This window comes from Gallinula chloropus (genome assembly GCF_964237585.1).
Source record: "Gallinula chloropus genome assembly, chromosome: 15".
NCBI lineage: Eukaryota > Metazoa > Chordata > Aves > Gruiformes > Rallidae > Gallinula > Gallinula chloropus.
The window spans coordinates 5623839-5636134 of NC_140100.1; the positions used below are offsets into that span (position 1 = coordinate 5623839).

General features: G+C 54.5%; 1 protein-coding gene across 1 annotated transcript in view; it reads left to right on the top strand.

The window, feature by feature from the left end:
* Positions 1 to 8118, top strand: part of PEMT (phosphatidylethanolamine N-methyltransferase) — a gene marked incomplete at its 5' end in the record, with an annotated part of 41561 nt that extends 33443 nt beyond the window's left edge. The window contains 4 exons of the mRNA XM_084270994.1: positions 816 to 927; positions 4992 to 5066; positions 5842 to 5902; positions 6654 to 8118. Of these exons, the coding sequence (XP_084127120.1) occupies positions 816 to 927; positions 4992 to 5066; positions 5842 to 5896 (242 nt within the window). The 3' untranslated portion in view covers positions 5897 to 5902; positions 6654 to 8118. The remainder of the gene's footprint in view (positions 1 to 815; positions 928 to 4991; positions 5067 to 5841; positions 5903 to 6653) is intronic.
* Between the last annotated feature and the right edge of the window lie 4178 nt (positions 8119 to 12296).

The window sequence follows — 12296 nt, forward strand, 5'->3', positions numbered from 1 at the left end:
GATGCTGCATCTGGTACGGTGGACATGGAGCAAAATCCTTGCTGGGCTTTGTGGTCTCACAGCAGAAATCGGAGCTTGGCATTCTGGCCCTTTCTCCTCCTTGAAATGCCACTTGCAGGCTTCACAGCATCTCCTCACTTGTCATTTCTTTTCCAGGCTCCTTTCAGGAGGTTGGAAGGATTACTCGGAGGTAGATAGGAAGCTGGTTGGATGCTGACAGTTCTGAAAGCATTCCTCCTAGCAGATGACAATCATCCATTATCATCATCATCATGCCGATAATTGAGTGTTTTGTAGGCAGAGGTGCTATTTTCTGAAATTCTGAGAAATTCTCTGAACTATGAGATGAGGGTGGCACTGAATGAGGGCATTTGATGGTGGCGGTCGCGATTATAACATTTCAAAACACCGTTCCGCTGCGCTGGGTTCATTTCCCCATTAAATGGGTTTGATCCTGTGCACTCTCTCCATTGTCGAGTGGCACCAGACAGACAGTTTTCAAATTAGAAGAGCCAGTCGGGACCTGAAGAGCTGCCTCCTGATGAGGGATGTGGCTGCTGTACCCTCGTGGTGCACAAAGCTTCCTCGTGGGCAAAGAGCCCATTCCTGGAAAAGCTGATTGACAGAGTAAACAGCCAACCTATTTGTTGCTGTTTTCTCAGCCTGGATATCAGCAGCACAGCCCCTCGTTTGCCTTTGCTCTGTCTCCCCAACAAGGATGCCCTGTGATTTGGAGAGGGTGTCGGGTGTGCCAGAGCCCCCTGTAACTCTCAGCTTTATGGACACTAATGAGAACCCCTCTGTTTGCTCTGCAGGTGATTATTTCGGCATCCTGATGGAGGCAAAAGTGACCAGCTTCCCCTTCAGCGTCCTGGATAATCCCATGTACTGGGGCAGCACAGCCATCTACCTAGGCTGGTCCCTCATGTGAGTATGTGCCCCCAGCATCAGCACCGGTCACAGGGCGAGCGTGGGCTCTGTGCTTGGCATGGCATAAGGTGCCAGGCTGCATCAGGGGACAGAGAGACTCTTGGCGATGGCAGTCAGCCAAAGAAAACCGGCAGGAGAAGCGCAAGGTGCCCTGATTTTTCCCTTTCTGACTGGTTTTGTGTGTGCAGAATCTTCTGCTGTCATAAGGGACTTGCAGCGTTAATTGTAGGAAAATAAGTAACAGCCAAGTGCTGGGGAGAGGAAGCATCAGCAAACGCTCTGCAGCTGAATGAGATCCTTGGCAGGTTCTGCACGTGGAAAAATCAACAAGTCAGGGCTGAATCCACGCTGGGTGTCACTCTGCAGGGGCAGGGCACTGGTACTGGGGATCCAAGTGACCCCGTGTTTACCTCTGAAAAGAAGCAAAACAAGCCAACACATCCTTTCCCCCCACTGCACAGTGATAGCACTTCCTAAGCACTCCTCCTCGTGATACAATCCAGCTTAATAGCCTGCTTAGGAGGAAATGAATAGGCTGTAATTTAGCAGCAAATGAGCAATATACTCTATTCTGTGTAACAAGTTTTATGTGGTTTTCATTTAATATCACATTTTATTTATTTGCCCAGGAGGACAAACCCTGGCTGTGTTACATGGAGAGCCTGTGGAGCGTGGCAGGCTGCTCCCACTAGATATTTTCTGTTATTACTGGTATTTTGCACTGGTGCTCCTGAGTGTGACCACCTCTTTTCTACTTTGGTGGGAAAAAAATGAAGTGCTTTGCCGCTTTCTGGTCACCTTTTCAGCCATGTGTGTAGTGCTTTCTGGCCCCTGGTAATAAGTAACGCTGATGGTTTCTCTCCTGTCTCCACTGAGTGTGGCTGCTGTTCGTTCTGCACTTGATATCCACTCCCCCTGCCCCCCCAGTGCTGTCAGAGCCGGCTGCACGAGGCCTTTTGCCTTCCACAGCACTGGGTTTGGTCCAGCCCTTGGGAAATGGTTCAGAAGAGCTGGGACGAGCTCCCTGCTGGGGCTGTGGCAGTGCTGGGCAGGAGCACCAGCAGTGGCATCCATGGTGGCCAGTGGCAGCATGGGTATTGCTGGGGGGGAAAGTGGGGCAGAGCTGAGGCAGGATGAGTCCCTCCACACAGCATCGTGGCTGGAGAGCAGCAACTGCCACCGTCACCCCACAACAGCACAAAGTGCAGAATTTGACCAGGAGAAGTTACAAGGAGGTTTAGTTTTTGTTAAGATGAGCATCCAGCTCTTTCCTACAACCTCTGCAGGACCAGCTGAACCCTCCAGAGCTGTTCCCACTGCAGAAATCCCCTCTGTGCCCCACAAGAGAGCAGCCTCACGCCGGGGGTACATTGCTTGGTCTTCCCCTGCCATCCTGGGCAAAAGCAGCTCAAAGCAGCTCGAGGCAACAGTGTGATTGCCTCCTTTTTCTCGTTAAAAGGCTGCTGCCATAAAGGGCGGTGAGGCATGGCAAATAATTGCTGTTAACAAATTGTTGGGGCTGTGCAAAGTGGCACCAGGACGCTGCCTGCCTGCCCTGGGGAAGCTCTGCACGACCTTTCATGGGGTGGTTTTGACTCTTTCTCTTCCCTTGGGATCTCAGATCAGATTGCTGAACATTTTGGGGGGTCCCAGGTCCCTTCTGAGGCTCTCCAGGGGTCCCAGGGCTTTCAGAAGATGTTAGGTTTCTGCTCTCCGACACTGGAGCTAACATCCCAGCTCCATGGCAGTGGGAGGGATGCCAGAGGAATGTGTCTGCTGTCTAGTTTTGGGCAGATGTAGAATGTAGAGCGTATTTTTCCTCCCTCAGTGTTGTATCATGATCCATATCATGGCATCAGAGCCCAAAGGACTGACTCATTGGAGTCTGTAAGGGTACAGACCAGGTAACGTCAACGAGCCTGGCAGCACCCCAGCCAGCCTGCCTTCTGGCCCGGTCCAGCCACGAAAGCATGGGGCAGGAGCTGCCCTTCTCTCCCTCGCAGGGCAGTGTGGCTGTCCCCAGCCCAACCAGTGGCAACTCTGCAGCCAAAATAAGCCTGCCCACCAAAGATGCTGGAGAAGGCACCTCCAGCCGTCACCACAAACAGCAGCTCCATGGACCAGTGAGGCTGGTGGGGATGGATGTGAGCCCACCCCATTGCTCTTGCAGACAGCCCACAGCCCCCGCAGCGAGGCTCAGGGACAGACACACTTCCCACCCCCCAAAACATCCTACCGAGACCACAAAACCTTCTTGGCTAACTCATCATTGACCCTGCTGCAGAATGAGCTGTTGCCCAATCAGTAGATTGAGCTCAGAAGAGGATAGAAACAACTCTCCCAAATGCTTCCCATCAGGGTGTCAGGCGGCCCAGTTTCTCCCCCAAGACAAGCGGAGCGTTGGCTGTTTGGGGCCAGCTTTGTGTGTAGGGAAGTGTTTTAACTCATGGCAACAGGCTGTGTAAATCAGAGCTGGGTGCTGCAGCCAAATGATGCAATTAGAGGTCTTGCTGTCAACAAACAATCATGCAAATTTGTTCTCTCTGATACAAATCAAGGAGGAGACATGACTAAGCATGTAATAGCGAGGGGGTTGGGAGAGGAAGAAAGTTGCCTGATGTTTCCTAATGCGGGAAAAGTTGCTGCAAAATGAAAACAGTGAAAAGGTGAAGATCTGTGGGTGTCTCTCCAGGAACTGATGGCTGGGCAGTACCTCACAGCAGGCCTAGTTCAAGGTTTAGGTGGTTTGGTCTCTCTGAAGGCATGTTTTCCCAACAGAACTAGTCCCCTTGCACAAGGCTTGCAGGATGTTTATCCTCACCAAGGACCAGCTAAGTACATTTTTTTGATGACAGCCAGCTCTCATCCCCCTCAGAGCTGAGCTGCAACCAGCAATAAAGGCAATCAGCAGTGTCCTAATTAAGGGAAATGCTTGCAGCCATTAACTGGAGGCTAGAATGGATGTAGAGTGGTTTGGGGGGGCTGGTGCCTGGGGTGAGCCAGGTGCAGCCATGCCACTGCCTGGGGAGATGGGGCTGGGACCTCATGGTGCTGGGTTAGCAAGCAGGGAATGTGGCCACTCTGACCCGGGGGGATTTGCACACCTCAAGAGGGTCTCAGCCCTGATTTGCGGACTATAACCTGCCTGCTGAAAGCCTGGTGCCTCAGCAAAGCCCCTGCTGCCTTTGTCAGCAGCTGCCTCTTGCCCCCAGGTGCTCTCAGGCCAGGCGTTGAAGAATTGTCCCCACATGGGCAGTGAGGGTTTGCAGCCTGTGTCCACATCTGTCCTTCAGGCGGGAGCTGACAGGGATTATGTGGTCCCAGTTCTTTGTCCTCAGTCCTGAAAAGGAGCCACCATCCTTGTTGCATCCGCAGCCCTCAAGCACCTCTCCTCATAACTGGACACGGTGTGGGGCAGTGGGCAACATCAATGCCCCCTTGCATTCAGCTGGGCCTTGGGAGGTGACATCTGAAAGAAAAGGTGACATCCCAAAACATCTGAAATGGGTTTAAATGTAAACCAGGCTCCCAGCACCCCATGCACCCAGCTCCAGCACAGGACCTGCCTCAGTACCCTTCACAGGACCTTTCCATCCCTTTCCATCCCCGGCCCTGCTGACAGGTCGATGTGTATGGTCCCGTATTCTGCTCCTTCTGGCAGGTGTCTCCTGCACCCTGGGTGGCCTGTCTTCCTGTGCACATCAGGCATTTCCCTTATAGCACTGGCTGGGAGCCACAGCCCTACGTAAGCAGCTGCTCAGCTATTAAACAGTTCTATAATCTCAGGACTTAGCATCAAAGCAGAAGCTCTCTTAGCAGCGATGTGCAGGGCTCAGACTTAAAAGAAGTCGCTGAAGTGGGCTGGGGAAGAGTCTGTGCCAAGTAACATCTGTCTAAGACAGTTAACATTAAGGACAAAAAAAGACCCCAGCCTTTTGTTCGCTTCTGTTTAACGAGCAGGAGAGTGCTCTCCTGGAGCCCAGCAGCTCATTTCACTTTCTAAACCAGGTCTTGCATAAGCCCATGTACTTACCTGATCTTTTCCTTCTCTTTCAAACCAGGCATGCGAGCCCAGCTGGCCTTTTGCTGACAGCTGTAGTGGCAATTTCCTACACAATCGCAGTGCTGTATGAGGGGTGAGTAGCTCTGCAGAACTGGAGAGCTTCTAATTATTTCTACCAGCTTTAACTCCTGAGGTTTCGGGGAACTGCACAAGGAGAGGTGGGTTTTTTTTTTTTCCCTGAGTGATTCAGCAGGGAAGAAGGAAAACAGAGGATTGTTTTTCTATTGTTTTGATAATGGGCAGATTCCTCTCTGAAACTATGTGCTGAGTTCTAGGAACATTAATGCTTTTGTTTATTTTTATCGACATTAGATAATTTTTTTTCCTTTTGGGTGCCTGAATCTGCCTGTACAAGAGCAGTGAAAGGAAGGGGACTCGCTGTGTCATCTGCAGAGAACCTGGGACAAGAGCTTGCATTTTGTAGTGCCTTGGATGGGCTTCTCAGATATTTTGTACCACAATAGCCCAGCAGCCTGGGACAGAGCAACCCAGAATTATTCTCAGAAGCAGCGGACGTGCTTCAGCAGTGAAAGGTCTTTTGTCTTTGCAAGGGAGGAGGAGATGCAGAGAGAGACAAGGCCCAGCTGCTCACCAGGGCAGTCCAAGCCCGTGCTGAGCCTCGTGCTGCTCGGTGCAGGGAAGGTCCTGGGTGGGAGCAGCTTGGAGCTGCTCCATGATCCAGAGATACCGAGTCGATGATTGCACAGGAGTAGTCGGGTTGTGCCAGCCTGTGAAGGGCAGAGCTTCTGGGCATGAAGGGCAGTATGCAGTCATCTTGATTTTAATGCTCTCCCCCTTCTTTTGTCCTTCTCTTGTCTCTCCCCACATTCCCATCCTCCCAACCACAGGCCTTTCACAGAGGAAATATACCGGCAGAAACAGAAGGGAGCAAAGAACAAGTAGCAACAGGTATGTTTGCTGATCAGTGTTTCAGCCAGGGGGGCTGCTTTGCCGGGCTCCCTCACCTACAAAGCACATTAGATGAGCAGGGGGGCACCACCCACCCTCTCAGCGTGCCCCTGCCCAGCCCTGCCCTCCCTGGCTCCTTCAGAGCCCTTCCTGTGCTTCTCAAGGGATTTGAGCTTCAAACCTCCACAAAGCCCCCCAGGTGGGAAGGCTTTACACAGCAGCCGTTGTGTCCGCCTCTTGGCACCCAACCAGCAACCCCCAAATTGTTTTGATTATATACTTGAGATTCAGCAGGAAGGAAAATTGCTGGGGAGCTTTGAGGCTCCAGGCTTAGTCTAAATCAGGCAGAAAATAGCAGCTCTTGGCCATGGGAGGTGCTCCAGCGAGCTGCAGGGATGGTGCAAGAGGCCGTGCGTGCCCGACCACCCCATCGGGAAATCAGGCATCCGTGCCTGAGCCAGGAGCATTTTGCTCATGGACTCACCCCAGAAACTCAGCCTGGGCTTGCTTTTGTGGGGGAGGAGGGGGGCAAAGGTTTCTAGAGAATCCCAAGTTCCTGCCCAGGCTCCTTTCCCTGGGGTTAAATGCTGCCCCAGGACCCCCCAGTGCATCTCCCTGCTGGTGGCTGGAGAGGCTGGACCAGCACACGGCACTGTGGAGGTTTTTGGAGCCTGGCAGCCTCAGCCCCAGGGAAGATCCTGTAGCAGCAGTGTGGTCCCTAACAGACTCTTGTCTCTTTGCCCCTTGCAAGGCAGTGCCAGATACCTCAGCACAGCGTGCCTCTCTGGTCCCCACGCTGTCCGATTTGCCCGTTTTCCTACTGAGATGTATCCTACTAATTAGCCCAGCAACCCTTAATGAGCCAACCAAGCACCCCGCAGTATTGAAGGTGATCAGAGGAACAGCCTGAGTGTGGCAGCACTTCCTCCTAGCAGCCTGTGGGAGCTGGAGGGCGCTGTCCCCAGGTCTCTGTTCCCATTGTCGGGTCACCGCAGCTCCTGCCATGAAGGTGATGCTCCCCACGAACCCCATGACACCTCCTGACTGCTTCTCCTGTACCCATTGTTGGAGATCTGCAGGGGAAGAAGCAACTCAGCACCAGCCTGGACTGGAAAACAAGCAGAATAATGATGGAGGCAAGGGGTGGGGGGGCTTTTTGTAGGCGAGCCTTGAGTGTGGGGAGGCACCAGCCCCGGCTGATGCTGAAGATCATCTGAAGATGCTGCTGAAGAGCCACCGGAGGAAAACAAAAGCTCGGGCAGAGCAATGGGGTGGGTTCAGGAGCCCCTGGAATGTTCAAACGTGGCTGTGGAAGGAAGGAAGGAAGGAGGGAAACTGCTGCAAACTCATCAACAACAAACCCCATCTGTTCTGGGAGAGGGAAGCCTCCCTGCCCAGTGCTGCAGTTTCCCAGCTGAGCCCTGTAGCGTCTCCACGCTGTTCACAAAGGCTCTGAGAAAGGTGACTGGAAGCACAGAGATGTGAATGTGTGACCCAAACCCCTGCCCAGTGGGGATGGAGGGATGGCAGCCATCCCGTGTGGGAACCCCAGCATGGCAGAGACCAAGGGGAAGAGTCGGTCCCCATCCACATCCTGCACATATCCCCACCTCTGGCCATGTCAGTACCCTGGCCCCCTCCACACCCTCCCCCCTCTTTTTCTGGGGGCCAGATGCGGGTCCCACCTGCCTTCCCCACCACCCAGTGCCTTCCAGCTATTTTTCACTGCCTTGCAGGGGTGGTGGGTGGGTGGGAGGGAGGGAAATGGCTTCTGCTGCCTTTGGCACCGTGCAGCAGCTGGTACAGATCTGCCCCTCCACCCTGCCACCAGCCTCAGCGCATCCCAAAGAGCCTGCTGCTGCATCCTGCCCTGAACGGGAAGATCCCTGGGGTGATGCTCCAGACCCAGGCTCGGTGTTTACATTCCCGAAACAGTTTGAGAAATAAGCTATAAACGACCAAAAATAAGGTAAATAAGTAACTAAAGCAATGTGAAGCCCCCGGCACCGCGCTGGAGAAGGGAGCAGCTGCCGGCTCCTGCGCAAGCACCGGGATGCAGTGCCACGTCTCAGCATCGTGTCGTCCCCTCCGCAGAGGGTCCTCCCTTTTCTCAGTGTCACCTCCGCAGAACAGTCCGATTTCCTTTTGCTTTTGCATGTTGTAATTCACCCTTTGGGCATTGCTCAGCAGGAATTAAACCCATTGGTTTCTTTTCAGCCCAGCCTCTTGTTTCCTTCAGCCGGCCTCACGCCGCCGTGTTTGCCTTCCGTCGCTTCAGAACCATTACCGGGAGGATTTGGTACTTTATGGCCACCTCAACAGCCTTTCCCTTCAAGATTTGGATATAGTATTTTATTTTTAGAGAAGTTTCCACATCCCCTTCACAGTTAATGTTTATAGACAGAGGCTAAAACAGCCCGGTGCCCATAGCAACCGGCGAGGAGAGGACACCTTGCGTTACTCAGAGGGTTTGTGTTGGAGTTGCCAGTCCTGGCTCAGAGTCTCTGATGTAAATAAATTCCCATTTGTTGATAGGTGAAATCGGTATTTACCCATGAGACACGTGCTTGTTGGGGAAGGATTAGTCCTGACAAGGACGTGGAGAGGGCTGTAGTTGTGCTGTCTGGGGACCATGGATGCCTTTCCCTGTCCTCACTGCGATGGCAGGTGGACCCTGGTTGTGCCATTCCCACCCCCAGCCAGCATCAAGCTCCCCCTGAACAGGTCTCTATCACCATAAACCCCAGTGACAGAGCTCCTTCCCTGCCTGTGCCCACAGCATCCCAAAAGCACAGGGCTTTGGTGCTGCGCTGGGTACCGGCCTCAGGGACTCCATCCCCCTTGATCTGCCATTCGAGCCCTTCCTGCTTCCCAGCTGTTCCGGGTCAGCTTTACATTGCACAGGGGGGTTGGGGCTTTGCCAGATACATCCCCACTTTCAGTAGCTCTTTCTGCAGCAGCCAGCACCGATTAAGGTGTTGCTGCCTTTGCAGAACCAGTTCTGGCTGCCATAAAGCCAGGGTTTGACGTTTCAGGGACATCTGTTCCCTGAAGCAAACCCAAGGAGCTGGAAAGTGATGTTCAAGGTGACGTTCAAGCCCACCTCATGGGGTCCAATCTGCCTTTCTCCCTTTGGTGGAGGACAGTGCCGTGCTGCTCTTTTGAGACCATTATTTACGTTGCTTTGTGGGATTTGTTCAGCAGCAAGGGATTAGGAGACTCTCCCTGGTTATAAGGAAAAATTCCTGTTTCTAGAAATGCGGGATTACAGCGGGTGGGGATGAAACCTGCAGGCTGAGCATGAAGCATCTGTGGTGGTGGAGCTGTTTCCCCCCTCTCCATTCCCAGGGTCAGCAGCTGGCTGTGGCTGGGCCACGTCGTGCACTGATGCAGGGATGGACCTCACAGCCTCCAGGTCAGGACATGAGACTCCTGCTGCTTCCAAAGAGCAGCCAGGTGCTGTCAGGCCCCCCCAGGACCAGCTGGTTGCAGACCCAGTGTGGTGCCAGCATGGGCAGGTGCATCCCTCTGGTTCTTTTGGAGGTGTTGAGCACCAAGCAAGATCTGTGGAGATGTGGTCATGGGGCTGTTTTTGTAACTTTTACACTCCAAAATCCACTGTGGGGCTTACCAGGCCCATCTGAGCTTGGCAGGGGGGGGTCTCTGCAGCCTTGGGAAATGCTGCACGTGAGGCTGTGTGCAGATAACACCTCCACTGATGACCGGGATGTTTCTCCAGAGCAAACACCAGGACAGAAGCAGCTGGTTAAATCACAACTCCTGCCTGGCAGCCATGGCCAGGTCACCACGTCCATCACACTGCGCTGCCTCAGGTCACCCCATCCAGCAGCTCTGCCCCCCCTCAGGCTCCACCTGGTTTTTCAGTGTGTGGCTGTGCATGGCTCCCCCATACAGGTGATGGTGTTTTGGGGTTGAGGGATCACCCTTACAAACCCAAACTGCCCCGGGGATGGGCGCCCACTGTGGGGCCAGCTCCACTCTTGGGGGATGCTTCATGCAGGACACTTGGGGCGATGGAGGCTGCATCCAACAGTCACAGAACCACAGACTGGTTTGGGTTGGAAGGGACCTTAAAGATCACCTAGTCTCAACCTTCTGCCATGGGCAGGGACACCCTCCCCTAGCCCATGGCGCCCAAAGCCCCATCCAACCTGGCCTTGAACCCTGCCAGGTATCCAGGGGCAGCCACAGCTGCTCTGGGCACCAGTTCCAGGGCCTCCCCACCTTCACAGGGAAGAACTTCTTTCTAACATCTACCCTAAACCCTGCCCTCTATCAGCTTGAAGCCATTCCCCTTGTCCTATCCCTGCAGTCCCTGGTGACCAGCCCCTCTCCCACTTTCCTGTAGGACCCCTTTAAGTTTTGGTAGGCTGTAATTAGGTCTCCCCAGAGCCTCCTCTTCCCCAGGCTGAACAAGCCCAACTCTTGCAGCCTGTCTTCATAGCAGAAGTGCTCTAGCCCCCTGACCATCTTCATGGCCTCCTCTGGACTCTCTCCAACAGCTTTTGGGTCCTTTCCCTGAAGCTGGGGACATGCAGAATGGGGGGCACTGCCCTCCATCCACCGTGACCGCCCGTAACCCCACGCCTGTGTTTGCTTTTGCCTGGTGAAGCTGCGCTGCCTTCACCCGGGGGCGGGACGGCCACCAACCCTCACATGGCAAACAAACCCCCTTAGCCAGGAGCAGAGAATAAACTGGTGGTGCAATCGGGGCGCGGTGACGCCTGGGCAGAGCCATGGAGAAGTCACGATTCCCGTTGGGCTCCTGCCAGGCCCAGCTTGCTGAGTTGGCATTTTTTGGCTGCTGGGGAAGATGGAGGGAAGCAGGGAGCTCTGGCAGTGGCTCCAGCGCCAGTCCTGACACCAAGGCTGAAGCTCTGCACCAATGCTGGGTGGCCAGGGGAGGAAGGCTTGTCTGCCAGCAGCTGGGATTGGATGCAAAAGTGAGGATGGGCTTTGAGCGCAGGCAGTGTGGGGGCTTGGGGGGAAGCATGGGCACCGGCTGCTTTATTGGGGACCCCTTGATCTAGAGAAGCCAGATGGGTGACACAACAGGACTTATCTTACAGGGGAATAAGCCAGTGTCCTCTATCCCTGCAGCACAGGAAAAGCAGTCTGGGCTCTAAACTGCCACAAAGAAATGCAAAGGGAGGAATTCCCTCATGAGAAGCTATTTCCAGGTGGGAAACCTTTCCTGAGGCAGGACTGGGATCCAGCCTGTGAGCTCCTGCTCTGGGTCTGTGGATGCAGGCAGCCCCCATCTCGTGGCTGCCCAGGAGATGCTTCCAGATGACTCCAGCACCAGGAGAGCAGCAGCAGCACCCTGTGCCCACTGTCCCTGTGCCCACCATCCCCCCTGCCCTTTGCATCACTCCTGCAAGGGACAGCATGGGAACACCAACCAACCCAGCCCAGCCACGGCCCGACTCTGCCCCTCTGCACCAGAGGGGTCTTTACGCACAGAGCTCCTGCCATGTGCCAGAGGACAAGTTATGAGGCTGTTTTCTTTAATCTGCACACTAAAAAGCCTCCCTGGGACATCCCAGAGAGGGCTGTGCCACATCCTCCTTGGATCTTGTTTCAAAAGAAAAAAGTTGTAGGGATGTGCTGCTTTTTCCATGGTGCGTTTCTTTCGGAGGGGGGTTGTTTTCCCAGCGCAGCTCCTTTCTCAGTCGGGATTGCAGGAGGGAGGCAGAGCAGCCAGAGCCCCCCCTCCCCCCTGCCGGGAAGGGGATGTCAGCTCGGACCTGCCCGCAGCTCTGTTTTACTGCTGCTCAGCTCTGAGCATTTGTGGGAGCCTCCAGGGTCCTTGATACAGGCACCAGCATAGAGCGAGCCTCAGCCCTCCCCTGCTTACCTCCCCCCAACCCCAATTTTCCCCCTGAAGCCTCAAACCCTGTGCTGGCCTCAGTCCCCTCCAGTTTCCACAGCTGAAGCAGCAGGGACAGATGTGGGACCCCGACAAGAAACACCTCCAGGCTCTGAGCCCTCAGCACCAGCTGCACATCCCTCCACCAGCTCCAGCCTGCTGCTGGCCAGCCAGCTCGCTGCCTCCTCTAGGGCTTTTATTTTCATCCTATAACCCCAGCAGCCGCCGCTATTTCCATGGGAACCCTCCTGAAAGCTCTGGCAACAAGTCCACTGGGGTCACTGAGCCTCCCTCTCCCCCGTGCCCTATATTCCAAGTCCTGTCGCTGCCCATCTCCAGTTACAGGTGACATTTCCCTCTAATCCCGGGAGGCTGCTGCTCTTCAGAAGGGAGCAGAAGGTGCCAGAGTTTGGGGACATCTCCAGGACATGCAAACACCTTTGTCCATGCTGGGTGCTGGCGGGATGCTGCTGCCTCTGAACCACAGTCCAGAGGATGGTCAAG